This window comes from Erpetoichthys calabaricus, chromosome 1 (genome assembly GCF_900747795.2).
Source record: "Erpetoichthys calabaricus chromosome 1, fErpCal1.3, whole genome shotgun sequence".
NCBI classification, from domain to species: domain Eukaryota; kingdom Metazoa; phylum Chordata; class Cladistia; order Polypteriformes; family Polypteridae; genus Erpetoichthys; species Erpetoichthys calabaricus.
Genome location: NC_041394.2, coordinates 49113712 through 49126383, shown reverse-complemented (window position 1 = coordinate 49126383; position 12672 = coordinate 49113712). Strand labels below are relative to the sequence as shown.

At 35.4% G+C, this 12672-nt stretch overlaps 1 protein-coding gene across 2 annotated transcripts in view; it reads left to right on the top strand.

Annotated features, from left to right (window-relative positions):
- The window catches only part of gfpt1 (glutamine--fructose-6-phosphate transaminase 1), a 113831-nt gene that overhangs the window by 69680 nt on the left and 31479 nt on the right, over positions 1-12672 (top strand). For both annotated transcript variants that reach the window (XM_051924102.1, XM_051924099.1), the window contains exons 11-13: positions 2160-2255; positions 2506-2603; positions 7884-8004. In XM_051924102.1, the coding sequence (XP_051780062.1) occupies positions 2160-2255; positions 2506-2603; positions 7884-8004 (315 nt within the window). The remainder of the gene's footprint in view (positions 1-2159; positions 2256-2505; positions 2604-7883; positions 8005-12672) is intronic.

The following is a 12672-nucleotide window of genomic DNA, read 5'->3' as shown; positions in this document are numbered from 1 at the left end:
GAGAAGAGTTGTATTCCCGAATGTGTTCACGATAATTTTTAGCGTCTGATGTTTGCTGTGTAAGAAGCTGTTGTAAAGACACAGGTGGCTGCTGCAAAGGTGGTAAAGCTACTTTACCGTTGTGGCAGCACCTCAAGTACTTGTTGGATGTATTACGCTCAGCAGGCCAGTATAGTGCATGACAGTGTTTGCACTGCTGGTCTGGAGTCCCAGTGTTTTACTCTTGGACGCGAAGACAGGAATTAAGTGAAGAAGTCACATTGCAAGAGTTATGAATAAGTTTTCTTGTGTTTAGTCAGACAAACTTGTGTAGTGAACTTCGTATTGCATTTCTGGCACTCATATAGTTGTTGGGAAGAATGCCTTTTCTTGTGTTTAGCAAGTGAGGTTCGCGTTTGAAAAGTTTTGTTGCAGGAATCGCACTGGAAGAATGTGAGGAAGGGTTTGGAGGAGGACAAATAGGAATCCAGAAATGCCGTGTCGGCTGCGTGTGGGCGTGACCGGTTTTGAAGAGGAGCCACAGGCAGCATGAGGAAGGGTTTGGAAGTGGATGAATAGGAATCGAGAAATGCCGTGTCGGCTGCTTGTGGACGGGACCGGTTTTGAAGTGGAAGCAGGACGAACCAGAAGCGTTATATATATATATAAGAGATCTTAGGCTCTCCTCATTCAGGTTTGAGTGTCATATCTCTTGCAGTGGACTTGTTGTATTCCACATTAGCACTGCTGATAATACATCATTATCTGTAAGGATTGTCTTATTAGTCTCAAATGTGGTATTTACATATTGCTGAAATCATCATTTATTTATAAGTTTATTTTTTAGTTTACAAATGTCAGTATGATATAGTTTTTGAAAAAATATATTTTCTTTTAATCTCTTTGACTCTCCCTTTCACTATACCACTGGTTTGTCACTTTGAATGACCATCCATTTTGTTTTTTGTGGCACGGTAACGCATCAAATGTACAACCTGATGTGACTTGTTAAACACCAGCTCTGATCATGACCTACCCATTCTTATTTTTGTTTTAAAAACTTTTTATTTAGGTTTGACTAGACAGGTTTATAATCATAAGGATTAAAATGGGGAGAGTGGTGGGTGACAGACAGAGCATTGCTGTGAGTGCCTGTACTGTCAGTACAAAAACTTCAACTTTTTCTTTTACTGGCCATTTTTTTCTGGCATATATAAATGCCGCTTTGAGCAGGGCTCCAGAGTTGGCACCTAAATAACTGTCATTGTAGACCCAGCCATGGTTAATACACTGAATTAAGGAGTTTTGCTTTCTGGAATACCAATTTAGCCTTGAAATGAGAACTGCATCAATGAATGGCTTTTGTGACTCATCATATACAACCTTTGACCAGCAGAGGAAGCTGTTGGATCTATTTTGCTACAAGAATTTCTTGTTGCTTTGGATGGAATTTATAGTGTTCACACACAGTATTAGTTTACAAAACATTAGTCTTTAAAACTTAAAAAATTGTGTAGTTTCATATTTATTCACTATATTTTTGCAAAATGTAACAACTAAGACATGAAAGAATACACTTAAGACCATTATACTTTAGGCTTTCAAACCTGGGTTATAACCCTCATTTTATTTGTACGGCAAGTAATCCCTTCTATATGCACCAAGTCAACATGGAAAATTTTAACTTGATATGAGCCTCCTTCTGTTTGGAGCTTATTGAGACAGATGATGTGAAGAACATCTTGCAGGTTTGTGTGTTTTCTTTTTCTGTGTTTATTTATTTACTGCAGCACTTAATGATTTGCTTCGTATGTTTATTTATTTACTGCAGCACTTAATGATTTGCTTCGTATGAGAGTAAAATTTGGAATCAATCTTCTCTTTACTGTTTATCCTTTCACATCTTTTTAACCTTTTAGCATACTTTTTGAAACATCATAATGCTTTAATGTTTTAAGCCTGAGACAGAGTTTTCAATGCATCAGATGCAACAAGAGATTATATCCTTGAAACACTGAAGGTTTCTGGAGGTGAGCTGTATAAAGTTAAAAACAGCAAACTATAATAACTGAGAAGTGTAATGCCATCATAAGTAGCAATGAATTCTGCTGTTGAATTAAAAAAAACATTACTTTGTATAGTGTAGAAGATCACATATTTCTTCATTTGTTTACTTGCAGGTAACTATAGCTCTTTCATGCAGAAGGAGATTTTTGAGCAGCCAGAGTCTGTAGTCAACACCATGAGGGGAAGGGTCAATTTTGACAATAATACTGGTAAGTTAGACAGAGCCAGTGTGAACGATATGTGTGAAGTAAATGTCTTTATAAAAGTCTCTCTCTCCCCTCCCCCCCCCCCCCCCCCCCCCCTTTTTAGGTTGTTATACGCATGTAATAGATTGTGTGCTCAATGAGTAATGGTGACTTAGCTGTTGCACTGTGTTACTGCTGTATGGTCTAGCTGTTGGAGTGGGATGTTTGGCTTGAGGTGGCATTCTTACGTTAAGTGTGAAATATTTTATTCTAGTGAATCTTGGTGGGCTAAAGGACCATATTAAAGAGATACAGCGATGTCGTCGACTAATTCTTATTGCCTGTGGAACCAGTTATCATGCAGGAGTGGCTGTAAGTAATTAGAATTTAGGCTAAGCTTCTCTAGTTTACTGCAGCCTATGTTTCTAAAATGGTTCTTTTGTGTTTTTGACCTTGCTTAAAGGCAGCCATTTCTTTATGGCGTAACTATTGGGTGTTGCCGAAAATTTCAGTAATTAATCTTATGCTGTCAGTTTTATTTATTATAAATATTTATTTTGTGTGAAAATTATAGATTGGACTGAAGTATTCCTGGCTGCAGAAAGCCAGGCTTCGACCAATTCCTGACAAGTCCGAAGACCAAGCAAATAGTACTTGGCTTATTCCAGCATAATTGTTTAGTAAACAGATTTAAACACTCTTCACTAGGGCCTTGTAAACATTCTATCCCAAACTATTGTACACCACATTTGCCACTACAGATGTGGTGAAACACAATGCTAAGTTTAATATGGCCTAACCAGAACATTACAAATTGCCATGCTAAGTTGCCATTGTGGGTAATATAGCACTGTCTCCAGAGTAAAAGTGGGTAATATAGCACTGTCTCCAGAGTAAATGAGATTTGAATTTTTCATATTTTAAATATTTATTCATTATATGTTAAAATATGTCAATTTCTGGGGCTAATTGTATGTTCTTATATAACAGACATACAAGTACTGTATAGACATTCTGGTTTTTGACAAAGTATTTATTAAATGTTGATCTATTTTGTAGGTAAAGCCATTAAATAGCTTTTTTTTATTGCAGCTCTGACCAGTTTTATTCTTCACACAGAGGCATACTTTGTCTAGTTTAGGATATTGGCAAACATGTCAGGTGCAAATTTTAAAGTATGTATTGTACACACAGTCTTGCATCAGAAATGTGCATGAACACTTCAGATTTCAGACAAATGAGACAGTCACTCTTAAGAAACACACCATTGCTCAGGCTTTCAGTTCCTCTTATCTTGGATCTACAGCGATTTTAATTCTATCATCTCTACTCTTTCACCTATTTTGCAATTAAGTAATAGTAAGCATAGTACTATCCTCAACAAAAATATTTTCTGTCTCTTTTATCTTTGAACTATCCTGCTAATCACTAAAATGTGTCCTAATATTGCTTTGTTTTATAAGTGATTTTGGATAAAGTTGGATAAAGTTTTCTGAATAATAATCATGATAACTCAGACGTTGATCATTAAGACATTTAAAGGGTTTATATTTTAAAGAAAGTAGTTTGGCAGTCAGAAATTATTTTACCACTTTTTCTCTGCAGAATTCTTGCATCCCCACTATAAAAGGCAAGCAGAATGAGATTTACAGTGCATGGCATTTGCTGTTTAACTTTCCCTTTGAATACATCCTCGTATGTCTGTGTAGAGAACTGAAATGAAATACTAATTAGCCTGCTGTCAGCAAAAGTTTAAAAAACCACATGCCATCTAGCTCCTCCATTTGATTGAAGATTAGGCGGAGTAGCCCACATTTTTTTGTTTGGACTGAGTGCTGTGAATGAAGACAATGTAATGTACCCATCCAAAAATATGAATGTGTTTCCTGAAAGTGAAGTAAAATATGAAATGGCAATCTGAAAAATTCCAGTTTTATAATGCCACACACAAGGTAGTAGCTGTTAGTTGACTACAAAGAAAAGATATTTTTAAAATACCATTTTACAAGTCATAAAACATATTTTTCACTTATCAGTTCGACTAAAGTTTAGGGCAAACTGCTTGCAAGCCCAAAAATTTAATTGACACTGGGTTCGCAGGATACTGTTTTACTCTATCTCCAGTTTGCACCCAACGTTTTGTTACTTGATCTGTGAGAGATGCTGGATGACTATTGATGTATGGTCAACACCTCTGCTGTATAACAGGCAATGTTTTATATTTTTAGCTTATCAGTCTTTTAATGTAAAACTGATTCATTTTAATATCTCATATTACAGTCAGGGCTGTGAATATTTGTCATTAGATAAACTTTATTAATCTCATGGGGAAATTCAGATGCACACAGCAACATAAACATAAAAAACAAGGATACATATTCACAGAACAAATAATACAGCCAATCTATCAATCAGTCAAACAATAAGTAAGCAATAATGAGTAAATAAATAGGTAAGTAAATAAGTAACTAAATGTATATTGTGCAGATATTTCAAAATGGTATTTCAAAATTAACTTAACGGGTGCCTCAGGAAGAAGCATTGAGTTGCCTGATAGCAGTGGGCATAAAAGACCCCCAGGATTTGTACTTAACACACCTGTTCAAAGATTAAGTGATAAAAATGAGAAGTAAAAACAGTACATCAAACTAAACAATACATATTGTGAATTTCAGAAGGTTTCCATATGATTGTGAAGTTCGGAGGGTTTCTGCCATCACGTCGTGTCATAGGCAAATCATCTCTGTAAAACACACCATTAACCTTTACCTTGTGTTCGGCAACATCGACTACATCATAACCCTCCTGCTTGCACATACACTGCTCCCGGTTTCTTACAGGATTGAATATAAAATTGTATTAGTAGCCTACAAAGCTTTAAATGGCCTTGCATTGGACTACATCAGTGACCTTCTCTGTCACTAAGGTCATCTAACCCTAATTTCTGGCAATCTTGTTGCGCCCCACATTAATCAGTGCTCTATCAGTGACAGAGCCTTGAGCTGTATGAAGTCCTCCTTTGTTTAGGAAGGCATTAAACAGAACCATCATTTTGACCCTTCTTTCAGCCCTCTCTCTGTCCAGGTGCTCAAGATTTTTGTTTGTATCACAAATTATTTGTTCAAGATGTTTTTGTAATATTATATGTTATATTTTAGTCTGGATTGTCTTTTATTCGATTTTGAATGCTTTGTATATCCTATCATATCTGGTCAGACCTATAGATATCTTAGAAAAATTGAAAGCTAGTCAGAGCCCTGGAGTCAATGTAGATTAAGAGGCAGCCGCAGTCCAGTGCAGTATATTTACTAGAAATTTTAAATGATAAATAAATATAATAAAAATATACATAAGATAATCTTTATCTTTTGTAATCATAAAAGTAAAAAAAGTTGGAAGGCATTAATATAAGGTTATATTACTTTTTTTATAAATTATTTTAAATGGCAGAAGGAAAATTCTATTAAAAATGATTTCCAATTTGTAGAATGTATTTTTCTTACCATGCTCTACTGTACCTTTATCTGTTTTTAAAATTTAAATGTATTTAGCTTGAAGAATATGAAAGGATGGAGCACCATGACATGAACATTGACCCAGTCTTGTAGACAACAAATTTTATTAAAATTCTGTTGACCAGTTTTAGGCTTTTATACATTGTGTATAGAAAAGAATCGCCCCCTTTGAATTATTCTTTTTTTTTTGCTTTACATGCTTAAAATTAAAACATATTGGAAAGCCAATATTTTTTCCAACTTCAGTTACTCAACGCAATCTATAACACCCAAGTGAAAGATATCACAGCTACAGTTCAGAGGTATTTAAAAAAAAAAAAAAAAGTAGGAAATACTGAGATTAATAAAGGATCACCTCCTCCTAAACAACATTTGTAAACTCAATCACGTGTAAGTAACCACCATTTCCATTGCAGACCATGGTTACTGGCTTCCACCTGTGATCAATTGTAATCAGTGTGATTAGTGAAGCATAAAAACAGCTGTTCCTGGAGCATTCTCTTGCTTGGTAGTGCAACTGACAGCAAACAACTGACTATGGGTGTCAAGCCACTTTCAAAAGATCTCAGGGATAGAGTTGTGGACAGACATAAGGCAGGAGATGGATACAAAAAAAAACTCAAAGGCTTTATTAATTCCAAAGTAAAGTCCATAATAAAGAAGTGGCAAGTGTTTGGTACTACTGGGACCCTCCCTGGATCCGGCGGTCCCTCCAAACTGGATGGAAGAGCAAGGAGCAAACTGGTAAGAGAGGCCACCAAGAGGCCAATGGCCACTTTGAAGGAATTACAGGATTTTATGGCAAAGAGTGGTCATTGTGTGCATGTGAGAACAATTTCACAAGCGCTCCAGAATTGTGGCTTGTTCAGGAGGGTTGCAAGGAAAAAGACACTTCTCAAGAAAAGCCACATGAAGGCTCGTTTGAGCTTTGCCAGAATGCATCTTGAAGATTCTGATGCCTAGTGGAAAAAGGTCTTATGGTCAGATATGACCAAACTCAAACTATTTGGCCTCAATACCAAACCATACACCTGGTAAAATCCAGTGCAGCTCACCATCCACAACACACCATACCTACAGTAAAGCATGGAGGTGGCAGCATTCTTTTTTGGAGGTGTTTCTCTGCTGCAGGGCCTGGGGCTCTCATTAGGGTAGAAGGAAAAATGGATGGGGCAAAATACCGTTAAATTGTTGAGGAAAACCTGCTACCCTTTGCCAGAAAGTTGAAAATGGGTTCAACGCGACAACGACCCGAAGCACACAGCAAAATTGACCTCACAGTGGCTGAAGGAGAAAAAAGTGAATGTCCTCGTGTGGCCCAGTCAGAGCCCAGACCTCAATCCCATTGAAAATCTGTGGAAATATTTGAAGATAGCAGTCCACCAATGCTCACCATCCAATTTGACAGAACCTGAACAGTTCTGTAAAGAAGAGTGGGCAAATATTGCTCATTCTAGATGTGCAAAGCTGATAGAGAAGTATCCAAACAGACTCAAGGCTGTCATTAAAGCAAAAGGTGGTTCAACAACATATTGACATTGGGGGTGATCCTTTATTAATCTCAGTAGGCTATGTCTTGTTTTTGATTTTTTACAATTTTTCTGAACTGTAGCTATGATATCTTTCACTTGGATGTTATAGGTTGCATTCAGTAAGTAAAGCTGGGAAGAACTATTTTATTGTGTGTGTTTTCATTTAAGGCTGTAAAGCAAAAAAATGGGAATATTTCAAAGGGGGAGATTCTTTTCTATACCCACTGTATCTATTATATCCGTTGGGTTTGACAATTTTAAAATTTTCAGTTAAGTGGGCAGCATGTTTTTTTTTTTTTTGTTTGTTTTTTTACTACTCTGCTTCTTTATTGTTTATTACAGATCTGCAAAAGCTTAAATAAACCTGCTTTGTAAAGTGTGCATCATTAATGACTAAACCAAATGAATGAATTACGCTTTCTGTCTTTGCTGCTACTGCTTTCTGCTGGAGATGCAATGTTTTTCAGTTTTGACACATTTTCTAGCAAGTCTGGAGATTACATTGACATATGTACAGAATTTAGCACTCATACCACCAAATTTTTTGCAAAGTCCAGTATATATAACTAATTATACATTGTTTTTAACAACATTTTACCCACTAGACAAGACAAGTTCTTGAAGAACTAACCGAGTTGCCTGTCATGGTTGAACTGGCCAGTGACTTCCTAGATCGGAACACTCCTGTCTTCAGGGATGATGTTTGCTTCTTCATTAGCCAATCAGGTTAGTGTTCAAGTGACAAGGTTATAGAATTTTGTTTCATATCTTGAATGGGTGCTTTTTATTTCATACCTTAATATGGTAAACTAGACAAAAAGCCCGTTTCGACAACGTAAGATGAAACGGGCACGAGTTTGTGTCAGCAGTGTATGAAGAACAAATGATAAGTAAGAAATAAATAAGAAAGTGATGTAAGTAATGATAATTAACTAAGAGGTTTGGGATATGTATAACTTTATCACGGCGAAAAATACTGTACACTTAAAAAATACATGCTATGACAACGTTTTTTGTTTGTATACTGGAGGCCTGTCAGTATGCAACTAAAGTTGTAAAATCTCTCTGTAGACTACATTTTTTGTGAAGACACTCTCACTGTTTGGTAGTAATTTTCCTTGATGTGGCCCATCTTTAACTTGCACCTTCACATCACTTGCCCTTCTGACTCTTGAAAAAGCCACATACAATTGACCATGGCTGAAAACGGGTTCGGCAAGGAATATTCTTACCATGTCAGATGTTTGTCCTTGTGACTTGTTTATAGTCATGGCGAATGCTAGTTTGACAGGGAATGCCCTTTGAATTTGGAAACACATGTATTTTGTGTCATGTGCATAAAAATTGCCATATTTTATAATTATGTAGGCCTATGGCAGTAAAAGGGAAAAAATGAGAAATACAAATCAACGAAAAGTAGAAGAAGAAACTAAGTTTTTTTGTAATGATTTTAGTCCGCTTTACTCATTACTGTACAGGCTTGTACTGTTAGTTGATGAATTTTCCAGGCCTATAGTATAATATTGAATGATGAATGTTCCAGTAAAATATGGAATAGTAATAAGTATAAGCACCACAAACCTGATATAGATGTATTGAATGAATGCATAATTGAATCAGAATGCGTAATTAGGCCTCGAGCTGTAGTCGAAATCGCCTTTCAGGCCTCTAGAGCTTTAATCGAAGTCGCCTTTCTCTTTGAATTTTTGCGGCTGTTGGCACCAAGTTGCAAGAATAAGCAGTTTTGAAAGGGCGAGGATGCAAGGGGCATTAAAATCACTCTAGATGGTGTGGTGAACATTCAGTGCTTGGTGCGAATAGGCCAGCAGCGTTTTATTTTACTCAGATCTCAGTAGCAGCGCACGACAATGCGTACCGTGCCACCTGTGGAGATTTGTATGCGGCTTAGAATGTGTACCTCGCTTCGTACACATCAACATCTGCGAACGACGGTAGTGTAATGATCGTGATGGCTGTGGAGTCGTTCCTGCCGCTGAAAGTACTTAATAATAATATGTTCTTGCGTATTATTTTGAGTGTGAGGGTTGGCTGTGATCGGGGCTAATATCCTATGCCTTGGCGGAAGGATTTGGAATTTCAGTATAATAATCCCGAAATGCGTAGGCTAAATCCGACGCCTGCCGCGATGTTGGGGTTGGATTTCGGTCTCGTAAGGTTTTTCGGGCAGCTGCGCAGAAGGCGACTGCGCATTCGGCTTCGACCGGACGTGAGTGAGTGAGTGAGTGAGTGAGTGAGTGAGTGAGTGAGTGAGTGAGTGAGTGAGTGAGTGAGTGAGTGAGTGAGGAGGCAGGCGAATTATGTATTAAGTCATAGTACATAGTATCATTTATATTTCAGTGTAATATCTTGACCTTTCACTGATTAATAATTAGTTTCTGAAAAGTCTAAAGTCTGCCCCTTTGTCTTCCTTAGTGCTGTTTTCCATTATCTGACTTGTCCTTATTATGTAGTACTAGTGAAGTGCTATTGCACTTTAAAATAATAGAATCTCTGGCCCCTGTAGACTTTTCACTTGAATAAATATCATAGCTGATAAATTCTTCTCAATGGAAACATTTGTATTGGGTTAGTCATTCAGATAAGTATATTTTACATTCCCACCTAGTGTTTCTGTGCATTTGCATTTGTTTGCTTAAAAGTTTGAGCCTCTTTTTAACCGTACATTACATTTTTACAAGTAAATTATTGCTTAATCCTGCCTTTTTACAAGAAAGAGAAATTATTCACAGAAATTGATGCATGTAGGAGAGACTGAAAAAACTAACAACTGACGTGTATAAATTTGAATGAACAGTGATATTGATTATATATAAACATGCTAAAGAATATTTGGTTCCTGACCAAAATCTAAATGACAGTTACCAGGGCAAATTTTGACAGGCTCCATACTTTACAGTATTAACAATACTTCTCAGTTTGATCTTACTCATTCATATATATATATATATATATATATATATATATATATATATATATATATATATATATATATACACATACATATACATATATATATATATATATATATATATATATATATATATATATATATATATATACACATACATATATATATATATATATATATATATACACATATACATATATATATGTATGTATGTATGTATGTGTATATATATATATATATATGTATGTGTATATATATATATACTAGCAAAATACCCGCGCTTCGCAGCGGAGAAATAGTGTGTTAAAGAGGTTATGAAAAAAAAAAGGAAACATTTTAAAAATAACGTAACATGATTGTCAATGTAATTGTGTTGTCATTGTTATAAGTGTTGCTGTCTTTTATATATATATATATATATATATATATATATATATATATATATATATATATATATATATATATATATATATATATAATATACACACACACATAAACATATATATACATATACATATATATACCCTAAGTTCTTGTCTATAAGCCGCGGCTTATCTAAGGAAAAAAGTTGTGAAAATGAAAAAATAGAATATCGGCTTATACATAAGTCCGGCTTATACATCCATCGCGGGGGTTGCGTTCCAGAGCCACCCGCGAAGTAGAAACCATATGTTTATATGGTTATTTTTATATTGTCATGCTTGGGTCACAGATTTGCGCAGAAACACAGGAGGTTGTAGAGAGACAGGAACGTTATTCAAACACTGCAAACAAACATTTGTCTCTTTTTCAAAAGTTTAAACTGTGCTCCATGACAAGACAGAGATGACAGTTCCGTCTCACAATTAAAAGAATGCAAACATATCTTCCTCTTCAAAGGAGTGAAGCAAACAAATCAATATGTCTGTTTGGCTTTTAAGTATGCGAAGCACCGCAGCACAAAGCTGTTGAAGGCGGCAGCTCACACCCCCTCCGTCAGGAGCAGACAAAGAGAGAGAGAGGGAGAGTTTGTTTTTCAGTCAAAAATCAATACGTGCCCTTCGAGCTTTTAAGTATGCAAAGCACTGTGCAGCATGTCTTTTCAGGAATCAGCTTTACAAAAGATAGCAACGTGAAGATAATCTTTCAGCATTTTTAGACGAGCGTCCGTATCGTCTAGGTGTGCAAACAGCCCCCCTGCTCAATCCCCATACGTCAGGATCACAGATAGTCAGCTCAAGAGAGACAGAAAAGTAAGCCGGGTAGCTTCTCAGCCATCTGCCAATAGCGTCCCTTGTATGAAATCAACTGGGCAAACCAACTGAGGAAGCATGTACCAGAAATTAAAAGACCCATTGTCCGCAGAAATCCGCGATATATATTTAAATATGCTTACATATAAAATCACAATTTAAATGACCGCTACGCGCTCGTGTTGACTCGGCGATGCCCAGAGCAGAAAGAACGCGCTCCGGCCGCTCCAACCGCGCCATGCGGGGAGTGAGAGAGACGCCAATATCTCACACTCTCTCCCCCCCTTAAAGAAATTAAATGGGCGCGAGTGAGACCACTGACCTCCCTCCCTTCTATTAGTTATAGGTTATAGTACGTTCGGCTTATCCATGAGTCCGGCTTATCTATGATACGATTTTATTTTAAAAATTCGTATGATTTTTGGTCTCCGGCTAATACATGAGTCCGGCTTATAGACAAGAACTTAGGGTACATATCTACATATACACATATCTACATATATATACATATACACATCCACATATATATACATATATATATATATATATATATACACATATCAACATATATATATATACACACATACATACACACACATTATATATATATATATATATATATATATATATATATATATATATATATATATATATATATATATATATATATATATACGTATACATATATACATATACATATACACACAGAGACACATATATATACATAAATATTTACATATCTACATATATACACATCTACATATATATATACACATATATATACATATCTATATATATATATATATATATATATATGTGTAGACATACATACATAGATAGATTGACACATATATATATATACATATCTACATATATATATATGTAATTGTGTTGTCATTGTTATGAGTGTTGCTGTCATATATATATATATATATATATATATATATATATATATATATATATATATATATATGTATATAGCAAAATACCCGCGCTTCGCAGCGGAGAAGTACTGTGTTAAAGAGGTTATGAAAAAGTAAAGGAAAATTTTTAAAATGTCATATGTATATGTATATGTATATATATATATATATATATATATATATATATATATATATGTATATATATATATATATGACAGCAACACTCATAACAATGACAACACAATTACATTGACAATCATGTTACATTATTTTTAAAATGTTTCCTTAACTTTTTCATAACCTCTTTAAC